At 39.6% G+C, this 15438-nt stretch overlaps 1 protein-coding gene across 3 annotated transcripts in view; it reads right to left on the reverse strand.

Moving 5' to 3' along the window:
* Positions 1 to 2802: 2802 nt before the first annotated feature.
* Positions 2803 to 15438, reverse strand: part of SLC28A3 (solute carrier family 28 member 3) — a 122227-nt gene continuing 109591 nt past the window's right edge. For 2 of the 3 annotated variants that reach the window (XM_068667341.1, XM_068667339.1), the window contains 6 exons: positions 14038 to 14206; positions 12074 to 12271; positions 9272 to 9353; positions 8363 to 8461; positions 6480 to 6603; positions 2803 to 4776 (listed from right to left, as the gene is read on the reverse strand). In XM_068667341.1, the coding sequence (XP_068523442.1) occupies positions 4662 to 4776; positions 6480 to 6603; positions 8363 to 8461; positions 9272 to 9353; positions 12074 to 12271; positions 14038 to 14206 (787 nt within the window). In that variant the 3' untranslated portion in view covers positions 2803 to 4661. The remainder of the gene's footprint in view (positions 4777 to 6479; positions 6604 to 8362; positions 8462 to 9271; positions 9354 to 12073; positions 12272 to 14037; positions 14207 to 15438) is intronic. The other variant, XM_068667340.1, reaches the window with a different exon arrangement.

Below are 15438 nucleotides of genomic sequence, written 5' to 3' on the forward strand. Positions count from 1 at the left end.
ATGCACGTGCTAAACAGTACATCTTGCTTATTTGGTTTTAAAGTTACCTGTGTCTGTGCCAGATTTGGAGGTGATTCATTCCCAAAATGTGGGAACCATGGATTCATACCTCTACTTGGTGGGAACCAGTCTAATCTGTATAGCAAATTCTCTTTCATAGAATCACAGAGTGGTTTGGGTTGGAAGTGACCTTAAAGATCACACCCAGTTCCAACCCCCTGCCATGGGCAGGGACACCTCCCACCAGACCAGGCTGCCCAGAGCCCCATCCAGCCTGGCCTTGAACACTCCCAGGGATGGAGCACCAAAAACCTCTCTGGGCAGCCTGTGCCAGTGCTTCGTCACCCTCATAGATCACATCTAATCTGAATCTACCCTCTTTTATATTAAAACCATTACCTCTTATCCTGTCAATACACATCCTGATGAAGAGTCCCTCCCCAGTTTTCCTGTAGGTCCCCTTTAGGTACTGGAAGGCTGCTTTAAGACCTTTAGGTACTGGAAGGCTGCCAGAGCCTTCTCTTCTTCAGGCTGAACAACCCCAACTCCCTCAGCCTGTCTTCATAGGAGAACAGCTCCAGCCCTCTGATCACCTTCCTGGACCTACGACGAACTCATTCCAGTAGGTCCATATCTTTCTTATGCTGGGGCCCCAGCACTGAACGCAGCACTCCACGGCTGGTCTCATGAGAATGGAAGAGATGAGGACAATCACCTCCCTCAGCCTGCTAGCTGCACGTCTTTTGATGCAGCCCAGGATACAGCTGGCTTTTTGGGCTGCATTTATTCACTGTCAGCTGAAGCAGAGTTTTTCAACCACCAGCACTTCCAAATCCTTCTCTGCAGGGTTGCACTCAATCCATCCATCACCCAGTCTGTACTTTCCTTCTAGACTGTCAGCTAGATACTCTGGTCTATCTAGCTAGACTATCAGCGGTGTCATCCACAAACTTGCTGAGGGTGCACTCATTCTGCTGAAAAAAAAGAACTAGAATTAATATTCTGCCTCTTTAGGAAACTTCTCTTTCTCCACTCCTACCTTTTCTCAGAAAGAGGTGGTGATAATGCTGGACCTCCTCTGGAGAACACTTACTAGTTTCCATTGTTTGCTGCCCTGTGATTTGCCTCTTTGACACAATTATTCACATGTTCACAAACGCATGTAGGTTGCAAGTGCTGTTGTGACGTTAGAGTTTGAGAAAGCTTTTGTTTCTAAAACTGTTCTTGTTTTTTCCAACAGCCTTTCAAACAATGAAGATAGAAATACTCCTGTTCCACAGCGGCCTTGCCCCATTTACATATTTCAATGCTTTCCTAGTTTAAGGCCAGGGAAAACTTGTCTTTTAATAAACAAGCTTTCTTTGATTGTACATGCTCTAAGCATTTTAATGGCTACATGGTGTTTCCCAGAATTACTGCACACTGAACTGCATAAAACATTTCCTGGAATTATTACCTGTAATTTTTAGTGACTAGCTAACACCCTATGAACACTTCAGTACAAAGTTCTGTACGAAGGCTTTTGGATACACAGTGACATCCAGTGGGGAGCTTCTGAGAAAGACAGATTGAGTCACGTCACCTCTGCTACTTTGGCTTGTCATCTGCATTAGCTACAGGGAATTGTACGCTGCCTTGTGAGTAACTGCAAAGCAGATTAAGCTCTCCTTTTTCTGCAAGACTTTTGAAACAGGCATGCCACTACATAGGCTCTGTGCATTGCTTAATCTAATGTTTCCTGAAAGTTCATGAAGGTCTTTGTATCTATTCAAGCATACAGTGCTAGCAAATTTTGTCATTGGAAATATATTCCTGGGCACTCATAGCCCAGGGTCCAAGGTGTCAGGTTAACCCAGAACCAGTGAAATGTATAGCTCTCTTTTTGTGATGAGAGAGGCTGAATTCCTACACCATCACAAGGATAGAGGGAAAATAGCCACCTGAAAGCCTGGTGGTGCTTAGGAGTCCTGCTCTGCTCTCTCTGCTTCCTTTGCTGCATTTAGGATGCAACATGCCATCTGTATCTTCTTCTGACTAAGCCATCATCAAAACAAGTAGGCAATCTGTTTGACCAGATGTAGATAGAGCAATGTCACATATCTACTGCTGAAATTACCTCCCATGTAATGCTACTACAGACGAGTCATAAAAAAGAACAGAAACACACCACATCTGTCCTGTAGTAGGAAGGCTGGTGCCCCAAGCCATGAGAGGCTTTTTAAGAATTTCATGCATGGTCACCTTTACTCCTGAGAGAACCCCTTTTAAACAGCTTACAGTTCCAAGAATAGGAAGAGCAGCTATTTCAAAAGGCTAATATGAAACAGAGCATGCTGGGGAGAAGCAAGGAGGGAGGCTGCCAGTGATGTCTCATAAATAGGGGGGAATTCTGCCCAACAGTGAGAGTTAATATTTCTGATTGATTTCTCTTGAAAGAATGTATTTCTGTATTTCACATCAGATAGCTCTAAACTGATTTGAAAGCTGTGCCCTGATATATTAATGATGCTCACTAAAAGAGGACCAATGTGGTTTCTTTACGACAAGCTTTTATCAAATATTTGAGCATAATCTGCAATAATCAGGACTGGAAATTTTCTATAAAAGCATTGAAAAATGAAGTTGTTGTGCAGTCTCCTAACGAAGCCAAAGAAAAACATCTAACAATATGAAACCTGTATTAAAATTTAGAAGTAGTAGTAACATTCACATTTATAATTTTTGGATCATTAAATTAATAAAACACATTTTACAGGAAACAAACATCTTTAATAATAAATCCAAACAAATGCCCACTGAAAATATCTATATTGGCAGTTGTCTAAGTTTATTAGTCTGGTTTTCCCAGAACAGACTCTGCAATAATTAATGGAAGGATGAGAAAGTAGTTATTGTTTTATCAGAATAGATTGGTTTGTCTTAATCTATACCAGTTTTACTCTGGAGTCTATGTCAGGACTTTCTGACATTCCTGTACTTCGGTTCTTAGCTTTTTTTTTTTCAAGCCTTTGTCACTAACAATGTTATGGGATAGCAATACATATCACAATATTTTGCAAAACAATCTACATAAAACTTTTCAGATTTGAAGTCCATGAAAGGATTAGAGCTTAAAAAATTAACAGACTTTCCTTCTTAATAGAATTTCTTCATGTGGGACCAATTAACACTTCATTCATCAGATGGATCCCTAAAACAGATTAATTTATTATGAAAATTCAAAACCTTTTTTTTTTTTTTAATCTACATATAGATATTTTTTATTTTATTTTATGATATTTGCACACAAAAACACAGTGTTCTGCATGGAGAGAAGTGAAGAGGGTAGTTCAGCTGTTTGAAGACAGAACAACAAAAAACCAAGGGGTATACCAAGTAAATCTTATGTTCTATCATAATAATTATAATAGTAATAAAGAACATAATGAGTAAATCTTACATAAAGACCCCAGGTGAATCTCTCCATGCAGCCTGCTATGGGAAAACTCATCTGGGTCCATCCAGTGCTGTATGAAACCAGGGTTCTCAGTGTATGATTTACTCTACCTGTTTGTTTGTTTCCCTATATTATTAAAACAGCTGTTCTATCATGCAATTTGTTGCAGGACCTATCTTACTGAGATTTGGAAACAAACCTGTATCATCCACCCTGTTGTAGATAATGTAACTGGATGACAAATAATAAGACACTGCTCAACAGACTTATTTTGTTTGATAGCACATCCTCCTATTCATGGTCTGGTATTCATGATCCACAAATGTTGCTTTCACAGGGTCAGATTCTGACCGGATTTTAGGCATGTTCAGTTAGCAGCACAGCTCTGTTGTTCCCAGTAGGAATACTGCAGTGAGTACCCACTTGGTGGCTCTAGGATCAACCTTCAGAATTGTTAGCAACAAAGACTGAGACGAGTTGACATGGGAAACTTTCCTTGGAATTTGGACGTTTTGATTCTGATGAGTTACCTCTCAAGAGGGACCAACACCCTGAATCCAGGTACGGAGTGGACACCTCCTACCCTCTGGGTATGCATTAGTTCTTCTCTCTGCCTGAGTGTGGAAAGAAGGGGACTAGAGCACATGGAGGCTTCAATCCCTGATCTGTGTACTTTGGTGACCAAGGTGGTGAGGTTCACTGCATGTTAGCAGCTCGGTTCACATGTAGCCATAGTTACCAGAAGAAATATACAGAGATTTCTGAGAACAGTCATTTATCTTGGTGCTGTAAAATCGTTTCTTAGGTATCAAAAACAGCAGAAATTCTAGTAGGATGACAATTCTAAATATTATTTCCACTTCATAACTTTCTCTAATTGGAAGTCAAATCCTGAGTCTGATTTCCTTCTTGCCTAGAGTGGTTTTATCCTACGGATTCATCTGTTTCAAGGTGAAAATGAAAGCAGAAGATGCAGGCTCAGAAATTTTCTCCGTCTTTTCTGATCTCTAACAGGAGAAGAGATCTGCAGCAAGAGGTCTCTTGCTTTTATCCCAGTTTCAGTTTGAAGTAATTCCATACACGTCATGGGAATTGCAAGAGACAAGAAACAAAGGTCAGTTGCTTTTCTTTGTACTTGTTGTGGAAAAGGAAGTTTTTAATTGTCTTTCTGTCAAGAAACAAAGTTGTTATATTTTATGTTTATTATGATTTATCCCATCCCAAGTCAAGGTTTAATCCAAGTGCAATTAAAAACAGGTTGATTCAGTATTTCACAACATCCTTTCCAGGAACTCAAGCTGTAGGTTCCTCCAAGGAAGCTCTCTTGAGTATTGTTTGCACTGTAAAGAAAGGGAAAAGCAGAAAACAGATTTACTCCTTTTCTCTTTTGTCTGTGGGTATATACATAAGAATATAACATTTTTTCCAAAGCAACTGTAAATGCATTAAAACTAACACGAGAAGTGAAACTTAGAGACACCTTTATGAACGCCAGCCAAGTAGCATCACCAGGTGTTCTCTGATTTTACTGGACTGATATTTGGTTTTCTGTGTGAAGTCCTTGTGCCTCAGGTGTATCTTCCTAGATAACTGAAATGATTGAGGGCTTCATTTCACTATTCAAGATTTTTGTATTTTCAAAGCATTTGCTTGACATTGATTCTGGTGAAAACAGAGCAAGCTATAATCTTCATTGTACCCTGGAAATGTTAAAATGTGTGTGATGAGAAAAAGTCTGGATGATTGGAAAAAAACCTGAATGAAGGTATGTACCCAGTATCATGCATGATGTTCACTCTGCAGAAAAGTTTGTGTCACTGTAGTATATGTTAAGTTAAACTCATTTGAAACATCAAGTTGCAAGAATATACATTTCCTTGCTATGATAGGCATGCACTGATGTTCAGACATAAGGTGGTAATATTGATACCAATATGAACAATTTTTGTTAATTGACTTTTTATGAATATTTGAAATCTAAAATGTTTCCACAGAAATAAATGCACCTTAATATTGTATATACCTATATTCAAAGCTACCTTTTATGTGAAGGAAGAAACATGTTTCAAAAAAATAATACAGGAAAAATACCACCTGCAGTTAGAATTGTAATTTTGATTCCTATTGTATTTAACATCATAAGGAATTTAAAGTTGCCACTGTGGGTAGTGAGGAAGATCTAGTGAAATTACCCCATTGGAGGATTTTGTTTAGAGAATTCTTGTAGGCTAGATTGCATCAACATCACTATCATGTTTACATTATGCATTTTTATCATAGATAAATGTTAAATCTTAGTGCATTGTCTTTGCTCAAAAAATGTGAAATGAAGGATGAAATACTTTGATTTTCAGTAGAATGGAAAAGAGATCAAATATATTTTTTCTAAAGCAGTTATTTGTGGAAAACAAACAAACAAACACATATTACCAGAAATTTAAAAGGTTCTTGCCATAAACTAAACACACAGACATTTGCTTCTTTGTTTATTTGCTTCTTTGCTTCCTTATTTAACACTCTTATTTCTTTCTTCTCCATATATCTGGATAGACAATTATCAAATATAATTTGAATATTTTCCTACTTCAAATGTGTATGAAGTTTTCTGCATAAACTGTCACCATTGTTACTAGCTTTAGCTGGATTTAGCAGATTTGGAGAAAGATATTTTGAATTCTCAGTTGGTTCTGTTTGCATTTTCCATGTAACAGAGAGAAATGCCAAGGAAAATGAAAACTTTTCTAACAGCATTAAAATATTTCTTTATTTAAAAGGTGTAAGGTCACAGAAAATACCTGCTAGAGATTTAAAAAAAAAAAAAAGGCTTTTAGAATTAGGCTGAAAAAGGGTAAAGAGTTCCTCATTACCTCCCCTTGGCAGTGGGACAGAGGGGTCTCAACTCCTCTGCCCCCCTTTTTCCCAGCCCCACAGGGCTTGTGGCTGGGAGATGGGAATGGAAGGGGGTATTGGCAGGGGGCAGTGGTACTGCTGCTGACAACCACCTGCAGCACTGCCTGCCATGCTTGTGGGGGACACTCATTACCTGGTGAAGAGCTGCTGGCAGCATTTGACTATTTCTGTGCTGTTGGCAGGGAAACTTGTGGAGTTGAAAGCATTTGGTAATAAAATGTGGCAGTGAACATCCACAGCGGGGACAGTCAGCATTCCTGTGGAGTAAGTAACAATTTTTTTAATGAGCAGTGAATAAGATAAGGTTTTGGATATCAGTTGCTGGGGCAAGGTTGGATTAAACATTCTGAAAATGTTTAATTTTGGGTTGCAATTTGAAATCACCCATCACCCTCTGAGATGGTTCTGTTAAATGGTACAAAATTGAAACCCTTGAAATGTGGGCTTTTTTAAAAAAAATATGAATCATTTTATGGAATTGGATTAAGGAATTATCACTTTTTTTTTTTTTTTTTTTTCCTATAGAAATTAAATTGTGGTAATAAATCCACTACACTCTTACAATTTTGACTTCTTACCTCTTTTAGTGCTTCTAAAAAAGTATGCTAATGCCTTTCTCACTTCTGGGCCACTATGCCTTCAATAAGTAAGATGGAACTATTGTACATTTTTAGTAGTGCAAATAAACACATGAACTTTTCTTCTGTTTTAAATGGATATAGTTAAGGTCTTATCTCTCTTTCCCTAGATGTTCTCCAAAATCTCCTACAAATTCTAATATCACTATTTGTTATAGGGATGGAGACACAAACACATGAAAATGACAGGTTCTTCTTGTACTTCGTGTTGGGAAATTTGGCCACATTTTTAATATGTTTGTATCTTAAACGTGATAGTAGATTTTTAGTAGATTGCTTTGCTCTTGTAACTTCTTCTGGGTAAGATGAAAGGATTTACCATGCCAGAAGTGGGTGGAATGTGATTATCTTTCCATGGCAGATTTTATTGTTTTGTAAAGATTGCCCAGTGGCTGTTCATGATTTTATTCTTAAGGCCGATATTGTGAAATGATACCTTTTAGGAAGACTTCCTGATTCTTCAGTTATACAGAATGGTGTCATGCATTAAAATATTATGGAGGGTTGTGTTACTAATAAACTTTCAAGTGTGCTAGATCTATAACCTTGAGAAAATAGTGCAGGATTATCATTACAACACGTATGTTTTTGTTGCTGCAGTGAACACAAATTGATAGGGAAGATGGGGTTCATACAGACACATTTTTTTCAGCTACATAAAGTACCAAGTTCATTCTTCACTGGAGGAATATCAGTGCTTGAACTTTTGCCATACAATTCTGCATATCACGTGCTTCAAAAAGTAAGCTGGGAAAGTTAAATACTGGGGATAAATTTTGCCTGCTGAATCATATCTGGGCATATCTCCTGGATGACTTCTAGTATGTTCATTTTAATTTCCTCCTTAAAATGGCTGTTTCCTTGTACTTCTTCATTCAGCTTGAAGGTGAGACTTTGAAAACACGGATATGCTGCTGAGTTCCACCTTGAGATGGTTTCATTAACTTAAATGCATTGTGGGAATACTGTCAGCACAAAATTTCCTTTCATCACTAAGGCCAAAAGCTGTTCCTTTTCCACCTCACTCCTTCTCTCTTGCATTCTACTTTCATTTTACCGCTCTATTTCTGCTCTGTAATTACTTCAATATTTCTGTAGCCAGTGGTGTGTATGAGGTGTCTCATCTATAACTTGCAATTATCTCTTTTTTGCATGACAGTTGTTATACATAGACGAACAAAAAAGATAGAGAGGAAGAAACAACATATTTTTTAATATCTATTCCATTTTTCAGCAACTTTTTGAATATTGGCTTTTAATCGTGTCCAAACCAAAAATACTAGTTTTATGTAACAGGATTTTCTCTGCTGCATTTATCACACAGATGCACTGCCACCCTGTGGACACTCACACTATGACATGCTAAACAGTACAGTACCTGCGATACAGGCTGTCATGAAACAGGCAACAGTTCCAGCAATCATAGCCCTGAAAGCACCACCGGCTATCTCCTTTCTTTTTGAGGGAGCAAGGCTTGCTAGGAAGAAAATAAAGTGTGTATAAGCCATAAATACATATAGGTGTAAAGGAAATGAACCTGACAATTCTCCCTTCATGAGAGGAAAGCCTCAACCTGTAGCTCTAACCATGAGAAACAAGGATGGAAAAGACATTTTAGTGGGGCATTTGAAAACCTCATGGCAAGGTTTGCTTGCTCCATTAAGATGGCTTGTGCCAAAAAGTAATTTCTGTTTTGTCAATTCACAAGTCTGTGCCAGCTCTAAGCAGCTTTCAGAAATGAATCCCAGGCATGGCACTGGGGTCTGGCCTCGTGGCTCTTCCACACTGCCTGGCACTGCTGCTGGCACTGCAGAACCCACCTGGTCTCCCAGGGTAAAGCGATCTGACACCAATTCTGTCTGTCTGGTGAGAAACTCAGATGACTTTTCAATTTTTCTAGGGATCCAGAGATCTAGAGATTTTTTTTTTTTTTTTTTTTTTTTTTATACATGTAACATCTTTAGAGAAAATAGCTTATTTTATCTTTCAGATTAGAGATGGTTTGCTTACCCCAAAGCCCAAGATTTGCCATAGCTGCAACAGTTGGCAGCATGAGATATGGACAGGAAGACCTATGGTAAGGGCTTGGTCCCCTCCCCTTGCTCTCAGCCCATCTCCCAGTACCTGTGCCCCAATGCCTGCATCCCCTGTGGAGCCCTCCCATACCCAGCTAGGTGCTGAGCTTTGGTAAAGCAGCTGCTCAGACAGGCAAAGCTTCACCTGTCCTTCTGGGTGTTTAATTTGGGATTTGCTTGCTAAATAAATTATTTGTGAGAGGTGTTCTTACTCAGGCTTCCTATTACCAGTCCCAGGGAGCCGAAGTTGGCAAATCCACAAAGAGCATAGGTGGCAATTATTTCAGAGTGGACCTGAAAAACAAACAGACATGGCTGAGTGAACTGAGACAACCCATTCTGTTTTAGAGGTCTGAAAACATGGCATTGTGGCCCAGTGCCCTGAATTCTGAAATCACTTTGTTTCGCTTGGTTGCTACCTGAGTGTGTGGCTTTGAGCAAAGTAAGCTCATTCTCCTCTTGAAGGTGTGCAGGCTTTCCTACCTGAGGACTCAGACTGTGTGACTGTTTTATTTTTCATGTATATTGCTGTGCCTTCCTGAATTCAGTAATAGTAATTAAAGACAAAAATTTTTCTTATCTCACTAGTGGCAATTCAGCTATTGTTTTTTCAGGGTGTGAGCCAGAGCTTTAACTCAGCTTGCAGTTCATAGCTGGTCTGCTTTTATAAAACTCTGTTCAAACCTCAAGTTTTGGTATGCATTGCCGGACTTCCTTGTCCCTGGAACAAGCAGAGGGTTCCATGTGCCCAGCTACTCTGTACATGCTCCACTCTGTACATGGAAAAAGAAAAAGGAAATGTGTCTCCTCTGGATTGGGTGCTTTGATGTGATAACAGGCAGAGGGACTTTATGATTTTGGAATGCCTGGTAGCAGTTTATTTGGTTCCTGATTTCAGCCACTTTCTTTCCCTTGGGCAACACCAGCTTATTCTGGACCTCAGGGCACAATATAGGTTACCCTTCGTCTGCCCCCCACATTCCTACTCCCCACAGGACACAGAATGACTTTGGGTGAAATCAGGTTACAAACATATAGACAAACGTAGTTCAGACATTTTGGGAAGAGATGCAACATCTCTCAGCAAATGGATTTTTGCCCCCAGGCAGCTTTGAACTCCTATTTTCTGTATTTTAAGTGCAAGCTAAAGACAGCTGAGTGAGTGTTCTAGTAGCTTTCCTATTTATCAATTTCTCTGTTTCCCTTCCTGTTTTATGAAAACCAATTTGCAGACATTTTCAATCAGTCTGCATATATGCAGGAAAATGCTTTTCAAGTGCACACTCTACCCGCTTTTCCTAGAAAAGGCTTTGTGTTTGATGATTTCTCTGCTTTCACTTGCATTCTCCTAGCTCAGAAAACAAGAAGACTTATTATTACTGACTCAGGTGAGGTAGTTGAGAAGACTGATTGTTCGCTTTCTCTGATGGAATATCTGTGACTGGATGTATTAGGGAGTTCTGAAACTGAACAGACATTAAAAGTGGAAGCCAAGCTACTCTCAGATGGACTCTTGTGCCATAGCTAAAGTGGTTATTTCGCAATTTTTACAAGTGTTATGAATCAAAATTATTTTTGCATCTCAGAGCTTTTTACCACAGAAGCTAACACAGCTCTTTGTAGGTATTTCACTGAGGAAAAAAAAAAATTAAAATACAGGTGGTGGGATCTGACTCAGAAAAAGCTGACTTCAAGATTAAAAAGAAAAAAAAAAACTCCAAGCACTTATTTAGTTGAGAGCCATATTCCCCTTGTAGAACATAACATGACTATAGTGGAGCTGATCAAAGGTCTGTCTAGCTCAGGGTCCTACCGCTGGCAACGGGTACTTTTGCAAAAGTGTATTTGAACTTCCTGGCTTTCTACCTCCATTTGTAAAATACATTCCAGTAATAAGGAATGCAAGTGGTCAGGAACATGGTTTTGGTTTGTACATAGGGCAGGTATCCACATCACCATACTAGATAAAATGAAGATTAAAGGTTGTACATAAGGATGCTTCCTAAGCAGGGGTTCTCTATAGCCACAACTTACCTTGATTTGAATAGCAAAGGCCAATGCAGTTGCAAATCTAAGTATCACAGTGCTTAGAGCGAGGACAGATTTGGCACAGAGTCTGCATGGCAAGGCCAGATGGGGTAGCAGCTAGGACTGCCAAGTGGAGATGTAAGAGTCACAGCTGACAAAGTCAGCCTTGATCCCCATGTGTTCTTTGCCCTCATGCACACGCCTGAGATACCCCTTGTGTTGCCATCTTCAGTGAGGTTTCTTCTTCAGTGAATTGTAGTAGAAATTAGGTATCCTGTTGGGTGAATCCAGGTGGACATGTGAAGGACACCTGGGCTCAGGCTTCAGCTGGAAGTCCTTGTGCATACTAACCTTCATTGGCAATTGAAACAAACTGGCTGGGCTCAGTGTGGCAGGGGTGGTGTACACCATGTAATACACATTTTGTACTACTGCCTTCTGCACAGAGGACAATAACTTCAATCACAGGTGTGCCATGGACCACGGAGTGTCAATAATATCTTAAAAGATATCTTAAATAATATCTTAAAAGCTAGAGCTATCTGGATGCCTTTCCTGAAACATGAGGCTTGGGTAAACCTCTGTAGACAGAAATATCCTCTAGTTTTTGCCCAGGATTTTCATAGGAGAGTATCTAATAGGGAAGTTCTAGTTAAGAATGAGTTAAGAAGAAACAAACCTTGAAGACAGACTTGGTCATTAGTGCAGTGTTTTGTGGGACAGTGAACATTCATCAAAACTCCCCTTACCAAAGTCTGTATCTTTCTTTGCTACGTTTGTTAGAGATACCTAGGGTGATGACAGTCATGGCAGCCTCACAGGGCAATGCTGTATTTTAATAATTAAACTCTTGCTGAAAACTGTTGCTGAATGATACATTTTAATATGCTGCCATTATCCCTCTGTGACCATGTTATAATGCCAGTTGACTCACAGCAGAAAATAATTAGATCCAATAAATCTCCAGAATTAAAAATGTTACTTACAGTCATATACTGTTTCACACCATTAATGTACATGCTCCCACCCTTTTCTCGGTTGTTAATCAGTTTTGAGAGGCGTTCGTATGCCACAAATTCATTGAAGAAAGTTTTGTAACCTAGGAGTCCACCAACAATAAAGCTGTCTTCCCAATCTACTCCCATCATGAAGGAGAATGGCATGAAGATATATGAACAAATGTTCTGCAAAATATATAAGACAAAGGGATGGTCAAAAGGGATGATTGGTCAATGAACAATGGCCAATGATAAACTCTTGAAATTTAAAATAAGTATGGTTTTATTTCAGCACAGGAACATTGGTATTGATCTCTAACTGCCAACACATCCATGAGACTGGGAATTTTTAATAAGCAGGTATGCCTGAGCAATTTGAAAACAAACAACAGAAAATCTAGATCTAACAAAGTAATCCGGTTTATCCTTAATTTTACACTTAAAATAAAACAGAAGTTTTCTTGCCTTTTTTTTCATTCAGATTGGACAGTGTTTGAAGCAAACTGAGGACTGAGTTAAAAGAGCAATATGAGAAAAGAGAAATCCAGTTCATGTGCTAATTAAATCAAGTCTATCAATGAACAGGCTTTAATAATCATGTTATTGGACTTCAGCTGGTGTACACAAAGGGCTTGACTCAGCAGAAAAGCTGTATTCCTAAAATAATTATAGCTATATGGTTTTTTTTCCTAGCATAAAACCTATGCAAGAGAAATAAATAGCATATCCCACTATAGGCTATTTTTATATATGAAAGAAAATACATCCAGTGGTGAAAAGGTTTGGTCAGATGGTCTCTTGAGAATTTAACTGAAGTGTTTGAGCAATTGCTATTTCTCATTGTTTTCTCTGCCCCCAGAAAGAATGATCCCACACAAACTTCTTCCTTTCCTGTTAAGGACAGAAATACTCAGCAAGTCAGTATGTCCACAACACAGTCCCACAAAATCAGCCTAAATTTAAGGTCCCCAGCTAGACCTAATCCAGCAATGGAACTGAACATAACAGATGTTAGTGTGTCTCTGAAGGGATGGCTGAACGCAACAGGTCTTTAGGTTGCATCTCCTTGTGGGTTACCAATTCATCCAAATCCTGCTCCATCCAGCAGTTATTAAAATACCACCCTTTCAATTAATATGGCTGTGGTATGCATAAATGTGCCTTTCCTCTGCTCTGGGTGTCTAGTGTGGTGACAGCTGAGTAGGGTAGCATCTGTATCTGCTGTGAGTGTCTATAGACTTCTCCAACACTTGCATTATAGTGCTATATCCGTGTTTCACACTGCCCTTTTATCAGGAGGTTGCAAAACAAATAGCTCAAATCCACTGAAACAAGATAGTTTGATTGGGTTAAAAAGATGTATTAACCTAAGTTAAAAAACAAGTTCTGTTTAAAGCTGTTTGCTCAGCTGACTGATTTGGGTGCAGTTTTACAATATAATTACACTGAAAACTGAGCAATATTGAGTAAGCATGGGTTCAGACAAGTTCAGCCTTGTCCCATTGTCCTTATCTAGATGAAGTCAGTGAGCATTAAGGACTTGATGTGGCTATCTGAAGCTAAAGACACTTTAATGTTTAGCAGAAAGAGATGTTAGTGGCTTAGCAAGTGTCAGATCTGAGATGTTGCCAAGTCAGAGGGGGTGGGCATTAGCATACAATGCTCGGTAAAAGTACTCTGCTGGTTATCAAGAACAACCCAGAGGGAAACTACATGGACTAATGGATACAGAAATACATACATGGCAACAATTTTCTCCTTTGGCTGTAAATGGCTGTAAAGACATTTTTTTAAAGAACATGCACACAAAAATATAAAGTTTTAGATCATATTACAAATAAAATTAAAACAAACAATCAAACAAACAACAACAGCAAACCATGCAGACACTTAATTTGAGAAAGGCAAGTTATGTATGTATATAGGCTGAATTAAGGACCTGAAGACCATACCTCGAAATTCAGCTGTGGATAGTCAAACAGGTTGCCCACCCAAGAGAGAGCTGAGTCAATGAAAGCCAGCAGGGCAAGGAAGGAGATCAGGTTCACAGCGATGTTTGCCACCAGCAGAATGGAGCTAGATGCACCTTGACTGGCTGCCTCAAGCAGGTTCTTTGATTCACTTTATCAGTGAAAACAAAACCAGTGTGTGAATCATAGAATCATTAAGGTTGACCTCCAAGACCAAAGACCTCCAAGATCATCTGGTCCAACCGTCCCCCAGCTACCAATATAACCCACTAAACCACGTCCCTAAGCACCACATCCAACTTTTCCTTAACCACCCCCAGGGATGGTGATGCCACCACTAACCTGGGCAACCCATTCCAATGAGTGACTGCTCTTTCTGAGAAGAAATTTCTCCTAATATCCAACCTGAACCTCTCTTGGGCTGGCACAACCTGAGGCCATTCCCACTTGTCCTAAAAACATTTGTTTTGTGGCATTTTGTAACAAAATATGAACAGTTTGTAATTCAAGATCAAATAATGGAACTAAAAGTAACGTTGATGTGATTAGAAATTAACTTCCGTAACCATAGAATCACAGAATGGTTTGGGTTGGACAGGACCCATCCAGTTCCAACTCCCCTTCAGGGACACCTTCCACTAGACCAGGTTGCTAAAAGCCCCATCCAACCTGGCTTTAAACACTTCAAGGGATGGGGAATCAATACTTCTCTGGGCAAACTGTTCCAGTGCCTCTCCCATATTACCACTCTCATAGTAAAGAACTTCTTTTAAATATCTAATCTAAACCTACTCTTTAATGACCAGGGGGAGTAGATTCTGGCCTGTATACTCTTGGGAGCCACTAGGAGGGTGTGCCTTTAGTTCCTTGAGGACAAATTCTGGCACAGTTGGGGCAGGGATGGAGCCATTGGGCAGGCTCTGGATCAGACCTGTGTGCTGCAACTGCCTGAGGCACTGCTGGGATGGGGGATTGGGCACTACTCTTCTTGAGGCAGCCCTTGCAGAGATGCCCCAGGCTGATCAAGTGCAGCTTCTCACAAGCCTTTCTACTTTGTTAGTTCTGAGGCAAGCAAGTCTCCCTGCAGATGAGCAATATTTGCTGCTGCCATCACTGAAAGCATCAGTTTCTCCACCTTGTTTTTGTTTGCTTGTATTTACAGATTTGTTGCAAAGCAAAGAGCAACTAGGAAAATCTTTTGGTGGTTCACGTTGGGCAGGAATTTCTTTTGCTCTATGAAGAGTTTATTGTCCAGCCCTCTTCCATGACAGCTCTATGCCTGCCCCAGTGAATTGTGGTCCCTTCACACAGGTGTAGCAGGGCACGTTGCACTTGAATACAGAAACCATTAGCTTCGTGTACAGCGTAATTAATTACCTGCAC

This window comes from Anas acuta, chromosome Z (genome assembly GCF_963932015.1).
Source record: "Anas acuta chromosome Z, bAnaAcu1.1, whole genome shotgun sequence".
Lineage (NCBI taxonomy): Eukaryota > Metazoa > Chordata > Aves > Anseriformes > Anatidae > Anas > Anas acuta.